This window comes from Leptonotus elevatus, chromosome 4, assembly GCF_054856555.1.
Source record: "Leptonotus elevatus isolate MCC_2025b chromosome 4, RoL_Lele_1.0, whole genome shotgun sequence".
NCBI lineage: Eukaryota > Metazoa > Chordata > Actinopteri > Syngnathiformes > Syngnathidae > Leptonotus > Leptonotus elevatus.
In genome coordinates, this window is record NC_141242.1 from 22,341,111 (window position 1) to 22,357,709 (window position 16,599).

General features: G+C 39.2%; 1 protein-coding gene across 5 annotated transcripts in view; it reads left to right on the forward strand.

The window, feature by feature from the left end:
* kiaa1549la (KIAA1549-like a) overlaps positions 1 to 6,397 on the forward strand; it is a 90,220-nt gene extending 83,823 nt beyond the window's left edge. For 4 of the 5 annotated variants that reach the window (XM_086073836.1, XM_086073837.1, XM_086073840.1 and 1 more), the window contains 5 exons: positions 253 to 350; positions 1,836 to 1,981; positions 2,408 to 2,562; positions 2,645 to 2,726; positions 3,757 to 6,397. In XM_086073836.1, the coding sequence (XP_085929962.1) occupies positions 253 to 350; positions 1,836 to 1,981; positions 2,408 to 2,562; positions 2,645 to 2,677 (432 nt within the window). In that variant the 3' untranslated portion in view covers positions 2,678 to 2,726; positions 3,757 to 6,397. The remainder of the gene's footprint in view (positions 1 to 252; positions 351 to 1,835; positions 1,982 to 2,407; positions 2,563 to 2,644; positions 2,727 to 3,756) is intronic. The other variant, XM_086073838.1, reaches the window with a different exon arrangement.
* The last annotated feature ends 10,202 nt before the right edge of the window (positions 6,398 to 16,599 follow it).

A 16,599-nucleotide genomic window follows, 5' to 3' on the forward strand; every position in this document is an offset into this window, starting at 1 on the left:
CGGCAAATGTTATGCTAGCAGGAAATGCATTACCAACAGCTGATTAACAAGAGGAAGGCTTTATCGAGATTAAAGCAACCAATGGATCACTACCAAGGACATTCGCACCACCTACCAGGCTTTAGTATCTCTTGGTTCAGATCATACATCAACAAGGTCATATGTTGCAAACAATTATTTGTATAAAAGCAGAGATTAGTATATGAAAATGCATAAAAAGTCATGAAAATAATGATACTTTTACATTTGCAGGGTTTCCGGTTCACACAGCTCCCCGATATGGGCATCGGGTCTCCCCCACCACTGGTCCCCTCAAGACCAGGACCACCACCTGGACCTTCACTGAGACGGTATTACTGATCATGCAAATGAGGGGTCCACAATATAAAGGCAGTATGGTATAAATGTTGCCTATGGTATAGATTTGGATTACTGCAGTCACAATAATGCTCATTGATACTCCCATTGTGTTTGCCTCAGTCTGAAAATGGCTTCAAGCATGTCTGAGCACGCTCCAAGCTGCTTAAGAAAACAAAAAACAAAACAAAATGGGGACCCATGTGTATGTCTATTGGAGAATGCTATGTGCTAAGCTAAATCGCACATCATAAGCTAGCTAGCGCGTCAAACACTGAGCTACCCTTGCTCCTCTGAGTCATTAATCCTCGCGTCCATAGCAACAACTAAAATACACTTCTGAGCGGTATCATTATTACGAAAGGAGAACGAAGAGTAGATAAAAAGGAGAAGGCAGAGGCCATACTAACCACTAATCTATTAAGTATAGAAGCAGCAAAATACCAGAATACGTTTTGCATTACGCACACATACACAGTATAACTAACATTTGACAATTATTGTACTATAGTAATTATTATTATTTTAAATTATTATTATTAATGTTTACACTAATTGGGTAGTACTGCACTTGTCACCCTCAGCTGGGCTTGGTTCCAGTCCCACATGACCTTTACCATGATATCCAATAAAGAAAATGGATGGATATATTCGTGGATCTTAAGCTACACGAACACACTTCACAGACTTGAAAGTAAATCCAATGCATTGAGGGTAATCACTCTATCACATCAACAGAAAGACTTGCAGTGAAGAAGTGCGCTCAAAGTGGAAAGAAGGAGCAGAATGTTAAGCAGCAGCATTTGAATGGATTTCCTCCCTCCCCCATCATCGCAGTCACATCATTATATCATACGTTAGTGTGCATCATTTGAAGAAGTGGGTTCTTTATTTAAATGCGACCGCCGGAGCTTTCATGCTGAGCACATGAGCACTTGTTTTGGAGTGCATAAAGCGCAGATTGCCATCTGGTGGTAAAAGATAGATACTACCGACATAAACAGCAGCGTTTTTTTAAAATTAGTGTCCACCCAGGAGCATGTTTATATAACACCCCCAAGCCTGCTGCATCTTGCTCAATATTACATTTGTACATTTGCCTGCTCACGTGTTGACAGGAGTTCATATAGGCTCAATTATAACCACTCCATTAATCAATGAATGCCGGCACGATCAGGAAGTCAGGCAGGGAAAGAAGCTACTAGAAAAAAAAACTTGACTAAATGTACAATTTTAAGATGAAATGCCTAATTGTGTTTAGCATGCCTATCTCACTTGGCCATAACTTGAATGAGGAAAAGCTTAATAGAAAAAGATGGATGAATGGATAGACTTGTAAACCGCTTACAACTAGGTATAACAATTGGGGGGAGGGGGAAAAACAGTACTTAATTTCAAACTTTGCATAGTTCTCACCCCATCTAACCCCACCTGATGCAACACAGCAATAAATCAGTTTAACATCTTCTCCTTACCAGATCTACTCCCGATGTTAGCCTGAAGCCTCGGGTGTCTGAAGCCTCAGATCTGCAGGACCAACAGCACAATGGCGCCCCCTACCTGCCACTATCGAGGACCACCTTCCCTGCTGTTACTGTTGATCAGCCCATCAGCACATACTCAGGTAAGACAAGTGTTCTTAAAAAATAAAAATAAAAAATAAATAAGATTTATGGTTTTTGTATGAACATGCTGTTGCTTTTCAAAATGTATCACGTTTGAAATACAGTAATTTGAAATGTCAGGAAATAGCCGTGATTTGTATGATAGGTGGAGAAACAAACACCCACATGCACCTAAACATGTAAACTCACAAGTATGTATACTTTTTTTGTTCCTCAGCTGTTTGAATATACCATACAAATCAATTTAGAGCCCAAAAATGAAATACTAACTTGAATAAGTGTATACTTTAGCATTGCCGTTCATCAATGTGGCTGGAAAACCTTCTATTCTTCAATGGGCTTTAACAGTACTTAAAAATAGCATAGGAAAACATGTACAACAATGATTTTATTTAAAAATACAATTCCATGTTTCTATGCCACAGGAAACCCAATAACAGCAGTGTATGCTATATCAGCGAACCACCCAGGCTACTCGGACTACTTCGTCATGTCGCCTCCATCTTCGTACCGTAGCCCATCCTGGATGTCGTACCCTCCTGAGCCTGAAGATCTTCCACGGCAGTGGAATGACCCGCCTGTGAGACACAAATATTGCTTGATCATGTGTTGTGATGCATTGTGAGCCCAGTGACTGAAGTAGTTCTTTGACCTGTCTCCAGCAGAGCTCACGACACCTCGAAACCATCTGCTGAAGTCCTCCGGCCCCACCGCTAGCCGCAATTGGAAACAATCAGTAGCTCTGTGAGTATGATCGTGTCACCACAGTCTTGTTTCCTGAGTTTCTTGATTCGTTTGATGGAACCATCCGCTCACATTGAGTCTCTGTCTGGTTGGTAATGTAATTATGTAAATGTCCGATCAGTCTTTTTGGATTGTCTGATCAGTTGTCTTCACTTGGGTGGATGAGAAAGGTCTGAGACAAATTGCTGCTTTTACACTCATTTGATTAAAGGGTAACACACATCCATCAAAGTACCTTATGGTAGCTACTAAGATATTTATTTTTAAGTTTTGACCATGATTTAGACTAATTGATGTTCATTGTACTGTAGTGTATGTCATCTTTTGATAATCATTATTTTTCACTTTCATCAGATACATAGAATAATCAATTTAATAGAAAAGACTGGCAGGCGGCACGGTGGCTGACTGGTTAGCACGTCCGCCTTCCAGTGCAGAGCATGTGAGATCGAGTCCGGGCTTCGGCCTTCCTGGGGGGAGTTTGCATGTTCTCCCCGTCCCTGTGTGGGTACTCTGGTTTCCTTCCACATTCCAAAGACAAAGACTTGCATGGCAGGCTAATTGAACACTCCAAATTCTCCATAGGTGTGTTTGTGAGTGTGGATGGTTGTCATCCAGGAGGGACTCAGAGTCGAGCCACTGCTCCTCCGCATTGAGGTGGCTCGGGCATCTGGTTCGGATGCCTCCTGGACGCCTCCCTGGAGAGCTGTTCCGGGCATGTCCCACCGGCAGGAGGGCCCAGGGACGACCCAGGACACGCTGGAGAGACTATGTCTCTCAGCTGGCCTGGGAACGCCTTGGGATCCCGCCGGAAGAGCTAGATGAAGGGGCTGGGGAGAGGGAAGTCTGGGCTTCACTGCTAAAGCTGCTGCCCTAATGACCCAACCCCGGTTAAGTGGTAGAAGATGGATGGCATACGCTCATGTTGCGTCACTAACTTTCCTGTACTCCAAAATCCTATTATGTCGTGAGAATAATGTCGATCGCAAACACAGAAGCGTGACTTAGATTGTCACTTTCTGTCTTGCAGGTGTCTGTTTGGGTGGAATGAGGGCCACTCTCTCTTTTTGGATCCTGTCTGCATTTGTTCTTCACCAGTGGACGCCAATCCTCCCACACACTTTGTCCCTTTATCCATCTGCCCAGCGCTGCTTGCTGGACCTACAGCCCCGAGGCCTTTATCATCTCGCCTTCGCTCACACCGATCCACCCCATATGTCCCGTCACCTGCTCACAGATCTGCAGCCATATTCCTCTGCTCCCTGAGCTCCTGACCTTACAGGGCCCACTGTGGGTCGCTAATAGCCGGGCTCCTGTATGGTGAACACTGTACAGCAAAACCCCCGTCAACACTACTTTATGGGGCGTGGATGGCGTGAAGCAGTGCCTCTCACAACAGACGCTAAATGTGTGACCCGTCTTTAGTCACATGGTTACTGTCACCTGGCGAGCACGACACAGCACAATCATGCTGCCACATCATCAGTCCAGTCGTGGACCAGGCAAGACCAGTTGTCTAATCCGACATTGAACTGACCCACACTCGTCTGGACCATCGTGGGCTTGATCCTGAAGTCCAACATGCAGCCAGGAAAAAAACGAGCTGGAATAAAACTGTGTTTCTTTCTTCTTCTTTTTTTAAATGAGTCCAAATGTCTTTGTGAACCTTCTACCGCTGGTTATTGTATATTTTAAATTTAAGTGAGAGAAATCAAAAGAAAATTTTTTTTTTGATTGTCTCAATTTTTGGTTTTAGATATGTGGTTTTGTCTTTACATTTGTGCATTGATTATTGTAGTGTGAGTATTTATTCACTCACTGTATTTCAAGGCAAACAAAAAAAATCTTTAAAACAGAACGGCAGCTTTGTGGTCCGCATTTCTGTACTAAAAAAAACCCATTCTTTTTCATTTCTCTGAATTGCTCACAATGCTCTGTCTGTCGTTTGCTTATGAACTTTGGTCTGTTAACAACCAGGCGAACCTGGATGCAAACTCGAATCTCAATGACTGATGTTCTCGAAAACATTTACCATGTGAGTCAGCTTTGAAGTGAAGACCTGCCACCATTATATGAAAAAAACAAACAAGTGTTTTTAGGAGAAAAAAAAAAGTTTTACTTAAAAAAATGTCCACTGTGCAAGGACATTTGATTTTCGCTTATTTTGGTCTGAAAGAGGAGACCGGTTGGCTGGATATTTAGTCACTGCACTAAGTTGTACCGCTGCTCAAGTCACCTTCTGGTACTGGACGAGCTGGACATGTACCATTTAAATGTACTCCTGTATATAGCAGATGATTTATTGAAGAGCTTTATGCAAGTAGTGTTGAGAGATTTTCTTGGCATTGTTTGAACGATTGGTTTCATTCATTGCATTTATGATGATTTTGTTTTTAAATGAAACTCCTTGACTTTGTGAAGGACGTACACATTTCTCATCCTATCGTTTACGTAAGCATTACATACCAGATCATATATTACATTATGAAAAAAATGAAGGTACGCAAAGTGTTGAGTTCTGAGTGGCATACAGCAGAATAGGCTTGCAAAGTCTCTCCTCTCTGCGTTTCTTATGATCAGACAAAGCTATTATAGCCATACAAGTCAACATGTTACAATCATTTGTACAAGAATGTCACAGTCTAAATATGGACTCTTATTGTCTCTAAGGAGAACCCGAATCCTGAGTACTCAGTACTGGAAAGAGCCAGATGGTCACCAAAGGAGATAATAGCCATATAATATCCTTCGCTAAGTCGAAATAAAACAGCCAACATGTACAATATTTTGCCATCCAATACCAAAAGACCACCAAAAGCGAGTATACCAGACAGCAGGTGACAAGGCTAGGAATTGGAATACCCACTAGACAGAGATAGTACAGAAGAGACAAACCTATTAAATAGTTTAAAATGAGATAAGCACTTTTTGAAAAGCCTAACAGAATCAATGCAAAAATGCTATTGTATAGCATTCAGTTTCTTAAAAAAATGTATTATGTACTGTTACTCACATATATTATATATGTAGCATACCCAATAACATCATGGATCAAATTTTACAGTGTAAATCTTGCACAACGCACAAACACATCCAATATACTTAATGACATAGTTGCCAATTGAAAGCTGACAGCAACAACAAAATTAGAGCGTTACTTCGTTGGCCTGTGCATGATTATTACAGTTTAAGATGAGGGTAAAATTGTTTCTTGGAGGATTGTGAATGAGTTTTGAATATTTCAAATTGTAACCAAACTCAATTAAAAAGCAAAGGCAAACATTTGCAATCAATCAGCCTGTGTTTTCTGTTACAAGTCGAAGAGCTACCATTACCACTTCATTATTCATTTAATTTCATTTGATTGTTAAAGAAGGTGTGTAAGTGCTCTTTAAACATTTAGGAATTTTAGGAAGGACAATTGATGCTATGCTATGATGAGTTGATGTGCAATGTTTGTGTTTTACACGGGTTGTGACGAGATGCATTTATTGAAGATGGACTGGGATGAACACACTGTCAGTAGTTTTTATCCCCCCCCCCCTATTTTTTTTTTTGCTATGACGTCACGGCGTCACTCTGCTGTTGATGTCACAAGAATGCTGTTGGATGTAGTTATGCAGAAAAGTTTTGGTGAATTCAAACAATAAAGATGAATTACATTTATTTTAGATTTGTTTTCATGTTTTTCACAATTGATATTGATGAACCACTAGAGGGGAGCAATGGCACATAGAAAGAACGTATATGCTCCCACACTCAACGCTCTGCTTCCTCTTCTGCAATCAGCCACAATGAATGAAGGAGGGTCTTAGTCATTTTCTGCCCTCATTAAATTTCGAATAATCCGTGCACAAAATATAGGAACATGAATTTGTTGAAAAATCAAAAAAATCATGCATGACAATATTCCATGACAGTAAGCTCCCGACAAGAAAGTTAAATCAGGGTTGTCCAAAGTCCAAACTATGGCAATGCTTTTTTTTTTTTTTGGCAACTCGCAGGAGGACATGCTAAAAGGAATTTGACATAGCCCGTGTCATTAGCCTGCATTGTACTACAGTACTTACTTTCTACACTGGGTGGCAAGGCAGGAAAAGAGAAGTTTGTTGTCATCTTTCACTTTGGTTTATATTGGTATGTTCCATTATTTCCGTACCACTTTTTTTTTTTTTTTTACCGAGACCAGACCAGTATGAGTATTTATTCATTGAGTTCTAACCCAGAGATGGGAAAAGTACTGACGTTCTGTACTTGAATAAAAGTACAATTACTTGCATAAAAAAGTACTCATTCAAATAATTACTCAAGTAAAAGTAAAAAAGTACACGCTCTAAAATGTACTTCACAAGTAAAAATAAAAAGTATTTTTACCGGATGTTTCCTCGTGTCATAATTTGAAGACTTATACACATATTGAAAATATGTTTTCAGAGAGACAGGGAGATTGTGGTTTGAGGGGAATTCATAACTTAAAGGCAAAGTATTCAAGAACAACACTGAAGAGTTTTTGTACATCTGTATGTGGAGTGAACATTTGGAACAGGCTGAGTACTGATTTACAACAATGTGCAAACATAGACCAGTTCAAAAGGAATTATAAAAATCTATATTTTTGAGAAGTATAGGGAAGAAGAAGTGCTTTTCAATGAAAAGTAACATTGGTTGATGTTGTTGTTATTATTATTATTATTATTATTATTATTGTTAATAGTATTGTTGTTATTGATAAGGAAAAATATATATGTATATGTAAAAGTATGACAATATATGCATAAGGCACACTGTTCAATGTGTTCTCTATTAATAATTACTATAATAACCTTTGTTATTAAAAATCAAGATATATTAGCTGTATACGAGCAGTTTTTTTTGTTTACTATACATACCTACTATTTATTGTGTAACGTATGTTAAAAGGAGTAGGACCTGATAAGTGTATGCTTTTACCTACTCCTTTTCAAACATGTATGTAAAAATGTGTAGCTCATGATTGGGTGAAACACTGTGAAATTTTCTTATGTTGCTTTCGTTGCTTGAATGTTGTGTTTGTTGTTTTGTTTTATATATTTTGTATATTTTATCTTTACACATGTACTTTTATAATCAGTTTGTTTTTTCCTCTAATATATATATAATATAATTTAAAATTCAATCACTGAAATGTAGATCTGTTATGAATAATGTTCACAAGGCACACACCATCTGTGACGTGAAGCGTTATTTTTTCATCACCCCAAGGGGACCCGGCCCCCTTTTTAAGAAAGGCACATCTAGAATCTAAAAACACAATTCCAATAAAGTTGGGACGTGTTCAACATAAATAAAGACAGAATACAGTACAATGATTTGCAAATCATGTTCGACCTATATTTAATTGAATTGACAAGATATTTAATATTCAAACAGATAAACTTTATTCCTTTTAGGAAATAATCATTAATTCAGAATTTTGTGGCTGCAAAAAAGGCAGAGATAGTTGAGGGATGCTCATCAAACATCTGTTTGGAACATCCCACAGGTGAACAGGCTAATTGGGAACAGGTGGGTGCCATGATTGGGTATAAAAGAGCTTCCCTGAATTGCTAAATCAAAAGCAACGATGGGGTGAGGTTCACCTTTTTTTTTGTGAACAAGTGCGTGAGAAAATTGTCGATCAGTTTAATGACAATGGTCCTCAATATACAATTGCAAGTAATGTAGGGATTTCATCATCTATAGTCAATAATATCATCAAAATGTTCAAAGGATCTGAAGAAATCATTGCATGTAAGCAGCAAGGCCGAAAACCAACATGAAAATGCCCTATGACCTTTGATCCCTCGGGTGTCACTGCATTAAAAATCAACCTCAGATGTTCATCACCACATAGGCTCAGAAACACTTCAGAAAACCAATGTCAGTAAACGCAGAGCGGCGCTACATCCGTAAGTGCAGCTCAAAACTCTACTATGCAAAACAAAAGTCATTTATCAACAACACCCAGAAAGGCTGCCGGCTTCTCCGGGCCTGAGCTCATCTAAAATGGACTGATGCAAAGTAGAAAAGGGTTCGGTGGTCTGACCAGCCCACATTTGAAATTGTTTTTGGAAATTGTGCTGCCTGCCATCCAAGCAATGTATTTTTCATGGATGCCCATGAACAGTGTGGCTTTGTAGTAATAGAGTACAAGGTACTGGACCAGCCTGCCTGCAGTCCAGACCTGTCCTACCTTGTAAATGTGTGGCGCATTATGAAGGGTAAAATACGGAGACCCCAGACTGTTGAAGAGCTGAAGCTGTACATCAAGCAAGAAAGGGAAAGCATTCCACCTACAACAATTAGTGTCCTCAGTTCGCAAACGTTTATGTTGTTAAAAGAAAAGGTGATGTAACAAAGTGGTAAACATGACCCTGTCTCAGCTTTTTTGGAACATGTTGCAGTCATAAAATTCTAAATGAATGATTATTTGCTAAAAACAATAGTGTATCACTTTGAACATTAAATGTAGGGGTGTGACAAAAAATCGATTCTCATAAGAATCGCGATTCTCATTTTGTATAATTCAGGATTGATTTTAAATGTCCCAAAATCGATTTTATTTCAATTATTTTATACTGTCTTGCCCTTGTTTGTGTGTGCCTTTATTGGGAGCACTGTTCATGTTGTACACAATTTGGCCACTTAGGGGCAGTGTTTCGTTCGTTCTGATACACTGTTAAGGTGAAGCCACATAGAAGCAAAAAGTCATGATCAAGTTATTCCAATAAAAGTTGTTGTTTTTTTGCAATGTAGGATGTTAAGAAGGTTCTTCTTGATTTTGAATGAATAGTCGTTCTTTTGAGTGATAAAAGTGCCACGAGTAGCACGCTAATTAGCATTTGCGAGTCAGACTGGAGTAGATCATGACAATTTTAGCATATCTATAAATCGAAGCAGAAATCATTGTCAATCCCAATTTTTTAATCTAAAATCGTTCTGAATCGATAATCGATTCAGAATCGAATTGCACACCAGAAAATCCGAATCGAATCGAATCCTGAGACAGTCAAAGATTCCCAGCCCTAATTAAATGTTGTTGTTTTTTTGTAGTGTATTCAATTAAATGTAGGTTGAACATGATTTGCAAATCATTGTACCGTATTCTGTTTCTATTTATGTTTAACACAAAGTACCAACTTCATTGGAATTGGGTTTGTACAATATAACTGACTAAAATACAGATCTAGAATTTGGGGCATGATGGGCATACGAAGGAAATAAAATATGATGATGTGTCTGTGTTTGTGTTTTTTTTCTATGGTACCAAACTAAAAATAGATGTCTAAGGTCATTGGCAGCCTCATAATTCTCACCAGAATACTAGTCCATAAAGGTCAGGGTCTTGTACTTTTCTTTTCTTTTCCCGCCAAACCCCATGTCTTTGGAACATAGAGATGTATGGGTGCCAATTATTTCACAAGCATTTGAATTCAATGACCTTGAAGGACGTCTGCGCCCAATAGAGTAGCCTTGTATCTGTGTGCGTCACAGTGTTGTTAAGGGAAACAGCTGTGAAGAAAAAAGAAAACAACTGCTTCCAGGAATGAAGGATTTATGATTAGAATAGAATTAGGCCATTGTGGTGTGAGTGTGTGCTCTAAAAGTAAACAGGAACAAACGTTCAAATGGATTAAGAGTGGAAACAAATTTGCAGGAAGTGGGAAAATGATTTCTCTGGAGGGACCAAAGTGAATTACACCCACAGGTTGCCTCTTAACATACCGGTAATGTCTCTTTAGCCCTCTGGTCTTTTCTCTCATTCACATTTTTAGCCTGATGGCCCCCGTAGTAATTAACTTTCCAACTCTATCTTCCTCTCTTTATTTCTGTAATTTTGTGACTTCTATACCCGTTTATCCAATCTTCACAGATTGTTCCTGCTGAGAGCCCATCAATATCAACGGCATGATCACATCGGCTCTTTCAGAGCAACATAAGAGTGATCCACCTATCAGCGAGTGGGAGATGCCATATCAATAGTAATTAGAGCTGTGAATTGAATGAGTAGACAAAAACAGGAGCAATGCTGAGTACAAAAGAAAGAAATTGTATTAATGGTAACTCTATTATTTGTATTCTACAGTGATATAATGAATGAAAAACACCTACATGTGATTTTTTTTTTTATACAAAACCCAAGCTCATACGCTACCATTCTATTTTTTTATTTTCTTTTGAGAGGAGCTTTAAGCAAGGAGTAAAGACAAACTTTTATCTTGTGGTTGAACCTGTTGGTAGATAGGAAGCAGTCTGGTTGTTTTGACAAAAAATAAAAAATTAAAACAAAATTGTTCCTAGTAATGAATGAACAGGTGAATGAACTTGGACTGTATTGAGAATCATGAAAAATTTTTGTTATGATAATGAAACTCACCCAAATTAAACAAATTGCTGAACAGCTTCAAAATGTTCGAACATACCTCATTTACATGCTGATTGTGATTATTGTTATGTTTACTCTTTGACTGCCAAGCATTTTCAGAAAAGAGGATGTGTGGGTGCCAGCTGATTTAAGCATTTTGACTGATCTTTCAAGGTCCACAGAACATTTTGTGTTTGGACTATGGAAACACAGATAAAAGATTGAACTCTCATCTTTCATCAGAAAAAAAAGTGTGTTTCTACCTTATTCCGTTCTTCAGTAATCAACAATAGAAAATAGGTTAGTTTCATCCAAATGCTCTGTTTTGGACCAAAATACTGAGAAATCAAGCTTTCAGTGAAACGATATTATTTCATGCACTCTAGTGAATTTGACACCTTTTTTTTTCCATGAATGATGCCACAAACATCTAAACAGTGCTTTACTTCTGTAAAACACTACCACCAACAATGAAAACGTGTTTTTTGATAGCAAAATACGTTTACTTACATTCAACAGTGTAACAATTTGACAACAATTTGGCAAACTATTTACAAATGTGTGCAACTGTGGTACTATTTACAATTATGTGGATGTTTCAACTACAGTTTTTCTTTTTGTGAGGTATATTGTGTAAAACTCCCCTGCGTGCAAGGGGACGCAGCAGGATTTACACCACAGATTAGTTTCACTGCGATTGCCCCTTCGCGTGCACTTTCTTGCCGGTCTTTTTTTCCAGGGAGTAGCAGGTATATACTGCAGTGTGTGTTTGGCCATGTTGTCATCAAGTCTACTCTCAGGATCATGATACGGTGACCTAGTGTTACGTCTGGCTTCCTCATGTCCTTCAGTTCCTATACCGGGTGGTAAGAGATGTTATGATCCATCTTATCCACTCCATTCATGGTGGCATCGTAGTCCAGAACCAGTGTCTTCTCCGTGATAAGACTGTACCCGCTCCTCCGATGAATATACATTGGACTCGGGGTACTCTTCAACGTCCGATTGAACGTCCGCCTTTGCAGAAGTGCTCGTTTTCCGCCGTTAGCATTGCTAGCCGGTGAGGCTTTACGACGTGATCGAAGCCGCCGCGTCAACGCTTCCAACTTCGGCGTCAACCTCGGAGTCACCATCATAATCATCAATGTGCTCTTTAGCATTGGTCGATGCTTTTCGTCTTTGAAAAAAATGCTCAAGCGTGAGCTGCTTGCAACCGGCCGCCATTTTCTCCTCCTCAGCCATTCTCCCCTCAACACTCGAGCTCCGCCTCACGTCTTCTACTGACGCCTACCCGATCTTGTCCAAAGAGAGTCATCGCTGCCATCTAGTGCCCAAAAATAGTCATTATACTAACTCGACTTGGTTGATACTTTCAGCACAGCTTGCCAAGGCTTTCCTCCACCCGTTTAAAAAAACAAAACAAAACATAGTGAACGTCTTTTAACGTCTTTGGCGGCCCTCATTTGGATTTTACTAAACGTTATTAAACGTTGTTGGCGGTCAAAGAGTTAATGGTGGGTGGTGACTGAACTGCACTGAGTTGCAAGCCTCAATGCACCTTTTTCCCCTTTCTTGTGCCTATTTTGAGTTAAAAATATTACATTATTTTTTCATGTTACCTGCCCAACCTTGATAGGTGACTTTGACTTATGAAACACATTTAAAATCTGTATTTGAGTACCTCTACTCGGTGGGAAAAGTAAACTCAATCTTGCTGAGGTCAGCCACACACATCCCAGCACGATCACGCTGGGGTTGCAATTTGCGGTATTATATAACTGCCATTCAATATGTGGAGAATATCTCCCCTTCCTCCCTCTTTCCTGTCTACTCTGTTTAGTACTCTCTTTAGAGTTCTGAAAATATCCTCCTCCCTCCACTTAACACTTTTTCATTTAAGGTGCTCTATTAAGGCCGAAGATGCTTTATGTATAATAAAACTCAGAATCTAAAGCTAAGATTTTTTTCTTTAGAATGACCTCACTGCTTTAGTTTTATGATTCTTTGTGAATGCATGCCCAGGAGCTAGCTGGTATGGCGACTCTTTGTGTTTTGTGTGCATCACACAAGCTAAAATAAAGACATTTTTCAAAAACTCCACAGACCCAAAATAGGCTTATAATCAATCATTGCAGGAAGATGAGGATGGCACGGTGAAGCAGATGGAGTCATAAAACATGGCACAGCCATTCAACAGTCGCTTGACCGTTGCCTGACTTTTAGCAATCTAACATTATTGCTTGTGCCGGTCACCAATTGAGGAGATGCGGTGAATGACGAACTGAGGAGATGAAAGCAAGTCATGCCTCTTTACTCTCCACAACAAAACTCACAGAGCGGAGGGCGTGTAACTGTGGGCTGGCGGTGTGGCATTCCAGCAGAGAATGGAGCAACTGCTCACAACAATGGCTGACAGTGTCAAAAAGCGGAAATACTCTGCTACAATATTTACAGCCGATGGTGGTGGTGAATATTGGGTTAGCATTTAGCCACTTCCTGAAGGAGAAGCTTTGGTCGAAGATGGACCTTGCTTGCTGTTGGACGGTTAAGTACCAGACACAGAATTGTAGCCTGCTAATTTAGCGATATGCTAGATTGCAATCTAGAATGAGGGACAAATGATTCTCCAGGATTTTTTTTTTCCCTGTATGGGCGTGATGCAATTATAAACCGTGCAGGCAAGCTGTTATCCGTGGCAGTGCGGGGGACCTGTCGGATCAGTCATGTCTCCGCTTCATGTAGCAAGAGCAGACACAGCGGTTGTGTGTCGTGTTAGCCAGTATAGTTTGGATGTGCGAATTTAATATTTTTCGCTACAATGTCATCAGTGCTCTTAAGTTTAGCGTGTGACACACTAGCACTGGGCTGAGTTGCTGTCATAGGCAGGGGGTGTGAAGCGTTGAGCCCACAAACTGTAACGGAAATCCTTCTTTGGACCATACCATTCAAGTCAATTCAAGTTAGTCCAGTCCAGTGAAGTGAAGTGAAGTGAAGTGAAGTGAAGTCAAGTCAAGTCAAGTCAAGTCAAGTCAAGTCAAGTCAAGTGAAGTCAAGTGAAGTCAAGTGAAGTCAAGTGAAGTCAAGTGAAGTCAAGTGAAGTCAAGTGAAGTCAAGTCAAGTCAAGTCAAGTCAAGTCAAGTCAAGTCAAGTCAAGTCAAGTCAAGTCAAGTTTATTTAGATAGCCCTTAATCACACACCAGTCTCAAAGGGCTTCACATGCACACAGTTGACAAATATCAATGACATCCCCTAATCGAACCACAAGAGAGCAAGGGAAAAAAAAATAAAAAAAGCATCAGGCAAAAAATTAGAAACCTTGAGAAGGGACCGCAAATGTGGTAATCCCCCATCCAGCGCTTGTTTGTTCACTTGTTTGGAGCCATTTGCTGTTTGTAATATTTTGTACTGTAGGATTTAGTCTTTGTTTGTTTGTTTTTGATTTTTTTGTCCCTTTTCCTATCTGTTTGGCATCTTCCTGATAAGCCTTCTTGCTTCCTCTACCCATCATAGTAAGCCACACATTTCCCTAGTTTTTGCTTGTGGTGCATTTTCTACCTATTTTGTAGTTCGTTTTGATTCCCAATTTGTTGCTCTTTTTGTATGTCATAATTTTATTCAGAAAATTTAGTTTTCTTTCTTTCCTTCTTTTTTTTCTTTCTTTCTTTCATAAAGATTGTTGAATCATTCTTATTTTTTTGCTTTGTCACTGCTTTGGGGTCTATCCAGTCACAAAACGTGATTATTATTATTATTATTATTGTTTTATTTTAAATATATTTTTTGTTTTTTGTTCATCACCACTTAGCTCACTCCCTGAAAAGCTTGTAGAAATAAATCCTAAATTGAGATTTAAACATTTCTGCAGAGGTAGCTGCTCTAATTTCTTTCCAGACATTCCAGAATACTTTTTTTTTTTTTTTAGCTCTTACCAAAAGCACCAGCATGTTGTGAGCATAAGGCTTGAGATGGAGGAACACAAGGTCATAAAGTCAGCACGTCGGGAAGCCGTGTATTTTAGTTAGTCACAAAATCACATCTCAAGAGCACCGCGAGCCCATGCAAGTTGGCCAGTATAGGGGCAATATGATCAAGTCCTCGTCAAAAGTTTTGTTGCAGCATTTTGTACTAATTGATGGCTTTAAATGACTGACATGAGACGACCAGAAAGCAGCACAAAACATCTTCTGAGACAATTTTTAAAAATATGTTTTGCCTCTCATCCGAGCTGTCTTCATCAGTTTGTGAACATCGACTCGAGACAACAGCTCTCGCATGAGTGTTGTTGGAGAAACCTAACAAATTTATCCTTTTTTTCCTTTTCTTTAAAAAAACAACAACTTATTTATCCTAAGTTAGTGGCTCGTCCCAACCACAACTGATATGACATCACTGTTTTGAGATGCAAAACAACAGTGGTTAAAAATGCATTAAAGGAAGGCTTTTGCTCGTCAACAACTATTGTTGGCTAGAATTACTCTTACAGTCACTGTTTTTCTGTTTAGAGACAAGTTAATATTCTAATCAATTGTAATGGTGTGATCCCACCTGAAGGCCAAAAGTCATCCTCTCATTATTGTTATTATAAGCAATAATGGCCATGGGTGGCCCGGGATGGTGATATATGGCTAGAGATATAAGCCAGGGTGTGTTCTTTTTATTGTGCATTGGTTGGCATATTAATTAAAAGAACACTGCATGATCTTAATCTGTTGTGTGTTACATATGGAAACTAATTAGTGCTAAAGAAAATGATCCGACTGTACAGTCAGTTTCATTTACATGAAGCACCAAATTCATTAGACTATTTCCTAAGAGACCAAGGAGAACAGGAAGAAGTTTAATAATACAAAATAAAGGCGTGCGTGCGTGTGAGTAGTGTGTATACATATGCGTGTGTATTTAAGCAAATATGCAACACTAATGGAACTGTTTGTCCTTGATCTATGAGGTGCCATCTGGGCCATAACTCAGGATTAGCTCTCACACGTATAACTGAAATGTTCTTATAAACACCACTGAAATGTTTTTTTTTTGCTCATACACTCTACTGAAATGCGTTTATACATACAAGTGAAATACTCACATAAACACAACTGAAATGCTCTCATACACACTAGTGAAATATGTTCATACATACAAGTAAAACGCTCATACACAATACTGAAATGCGTTCATACACACAACTGTTAGCTACTCCTCATCCACCTTTTAGTGATTACGATGTTCATTAGAAGTGTATCTATCATAATGTATTTGCCACTATGGAGGTGAGCATGGTCAAGATTAGTCACTTAGTGGAGAGAACGAAGTGGATCTTTAGCCACAGCAGCTAGCAAGTCCAGTTCATATAGTAGCTTGAGCCCGTAAATAGCGTGAATTTATAAGCAACAGCTCGGAGCTCGTTGGTTCATGACCAGTCACAAATTAGTCGTTTGCCGCTTCTGATTGGTAAGTTCAACAGGAGAGAAGGGAGATGGCGTTTGACAGTCA